Below are 2,324 nucleotides of genomic sequence, written 5' to 3'. Positions count from 1 at the left end.
TGTGTGACGTTAGTGAGCCAACCCGGTTTACAATCCAGGTGAACTGGGTTCTAGGTGAGCCAGAGTCAAAAATTAATTCGTATTGAAATTTGTAAAAAAAATTTAATCCAATTCGATCTAATTCGTGATGAGCCGAGTTGATTTATAGGTTAGAACTCATTTTCACATCTGTGTGAAGGTTACTTCTATCATAACCTTGAGTAGATTATCATTCAGTGGAGTGGTTGCGGCCACAAAATTAAAGGAATCTATTTATACATTACGTTCCTTTTCGTCTCATACATGGTTGCAATAGATTTTGACGTGAGTTTCACCTACTCTTTCTTTTCTTCACTTTTTAAAAAGATGATTTAACCTTCTTTTCTATTATCTCTCGATCATTTATTCAATTCACACAACCAACGCACTCTTTATTCTGAGAAAATGCACTCTTTTACGTTTAATCACAAAATTGCTACCTTATTATAAATGTGTCCTGTTTTTAAATATTTGTATAGGAAACATTGAAAACATATTTTTTTCATTTGCAATTCTTGCATATAAATTTTCCAAACCAGAAAACAAAGTAAAAATAAGATGACAGTTTTATATAAAATTTGAATAGCAATCTAGTAGAGTGAAGTGTTTTGATGAGATGATGAAAAAGTGGATGAAAGATAAAGATAAGATGGAAAAGAAAATATGAGCACAAAAAAGTATATTTATTATTAGAGTTGTGGCAGCCAAGTGACAAAACCAGTGCAACATGGGAACTAAGGTATAAGGGCACAACCAACCACCCTTTCCCTATGCAAAGAAAAAGAAAAATAGAAAAAAAAAAAAAAAACTGACTCGTTACACTGATTCTGATGTAACGGTAGCCACATTACTAGAACTTCCCATTAAGAACATAATTGAAGTTCTTGATAATCTATTACTAAGTAGCCTTCGCATCCTCTTACTTAGAATTGTAACTTGTCATTTTCAACGACTTTTGTCCTCGTCTTTTGACTTGTCCTCTTCGGTTCTCAACCCCAAACCACTGTCACAACAATTATAATCTTATCAGTAAACAAAGATGAATGTCGAAACTATATAAATCACGAGAGAAAAGATTACCCGGAAATTTTCTCGTAAGCCCACTGAGCAAAAGACTCAGAGGGTGCGCCGGCACCTTCCTCGGAGGGAGCAAAGGCATCAAAAGCGGGTGCGGCGGCATCCTTGGCAGTTTCGGCGGCTGACGCGGCGGAGTCCTTGGCAGCTTTGACCGTTGGGGCGGCGGCGTCCTTGGCATCCCCTGCAGTGGTTTTGGCGCTTTCGAGCACATTGCCCCAGGTGGTTCCGATGAACACGGCAAGGCACACCACCACGACAACGAACTTCATGTTCAGGGTGTTCATGATTTTATTCTTCTTCAAATTTATTCAAAAGCTTGTGTTTTATTCTTTGTATTTTGTTTGCTTTTGTTGCTCTGATAATTGATTTGCTGAAACGTGTATTTATATGTGTGTGTAGTGAGAAATAGGTTGAGATGCTTGCCACTAATGGCGCTTGTTCATCGCTTTAACGGTTGGTTTTCTGGCGCAGCTGGGTCATCAGCCAGGCAAATCGCCCACAGAAAACGCACGACGTTGAGGATGAACACTTTGTTCTTATGGTGGAGAATGTTTAACGGAATAATTATAATTATAAATATAATAATAATAATAATAAATTATTATTATTATTTATTATTATATTAATAAAAGAAGTCGTAAATGTTTCTTATTTCTAAAAATAATGAATTCAAAACTTTAAAGGTGAGAGGGTGCTAAAGATAGAAGTATTCATCAATCTTGCTTAAACTAATAACTCAAACAAAATTAATTAAATTAGTTCTGTGTGTATGTGTGGTATTAAATTAGTCCTAACAAGTCACGTACTCTGTGACTGTGACATATCTGTTTGTCTTTCTTTGTACTCAACGATAATATATTTTCACTTATTTTTTTAGCTTCCATTTTGAATTTGGGTTTCTTTTCTCTTTTTTTTCTTTTTGTGTTTTGGGATGACTCTTTATAAAAAAAACTTGAGGAATATTTGTTTTAAAACTAAAATTACTGTTATGGCTAAACATTTCGCCAATATCATATAACGGAAACAATATTCCACTAATATTTATCAAGCAGTCTTAGAGTATGCAAGTACCGAAGAAAAATAGAAACAAAACTATCTTATAATATTAAATAATATTACAAACAAATATTGAAAAATTGAAGAAAAATATGAAAATAGGAAAAAATTTCTTTATCGTTGTATTGCATTATATATATCACCACTATTATTGGACAACAAATATAAAAAAA

The 2,324-nt window shown here is 33.9% G+C and overlaps 1 protein-coding gene across 1 annotated transcript; it reads right to left on the bottom strand.

The window, feature by feature from the left end:
• Nucleotides 1-693: 693 nt before the first annotated feature.
• Nucleotides 694-1,464, bottom strand: LOC114175012. The gene is made up of 2 exons (XM_028059764.1): nucleotides 1,099-1,464; nucleotides 694-1,021 (listed from the first exon to the last, which is right to left on the bottom strand). The coding sequence occupies exons 1-2, from the start codon at nucleotides 1,377-1,379 to the stop codon at nucleotides 964-966; spliced, it is 339 nt and encodes a 112-aa protein (XP_027915565.1). The 5' UTR covers nucleotides 1,380-1,464; the 3' UTR covers nucleotides 694-963.
• Nucleotides 1,465-2,324: the final 860 nt, after the last annotated feature.

The sequence above is a fragment of the Vigna unguiculata genome, chromosome 3 (genome assembly GCF_004118075.2).
Source record: "Vigna unguiculata cultivar IT97K-499-35 chromosome 3, ASM411807v1, whole genome shotgun sequence".
Taxonomy (NCBI): Eukaryota; Viridiplantae; Streptophyta; class Magnoliopsida; order Fabales; family Fabaceae; genus Vigna; species Vigna unguiculata.
The sequence above is the reverse complement of the archived record's forward strand: the minus strand, read 5'-3'. Positions and strand labels throughout refer to the sequence as shown.

Bases quoted from the DNA above. Each gene is read 5' to 3' on its own strand.
- LOC114175012 (XM_028059764.1), bottom strand. From the start codon at position 1,379: ATGAACACCCTGAACATGAAGTTCGTTGTCGTGGTGGTGTGCCTTGCC. The intron at 1,022-1,098 runs GTAATCTTTTCT...TTGTTGTGACAG, and splicing joins GCTTACGAGAAAATTTCCGG to TGGTTTGGGGTTGAGAACCG.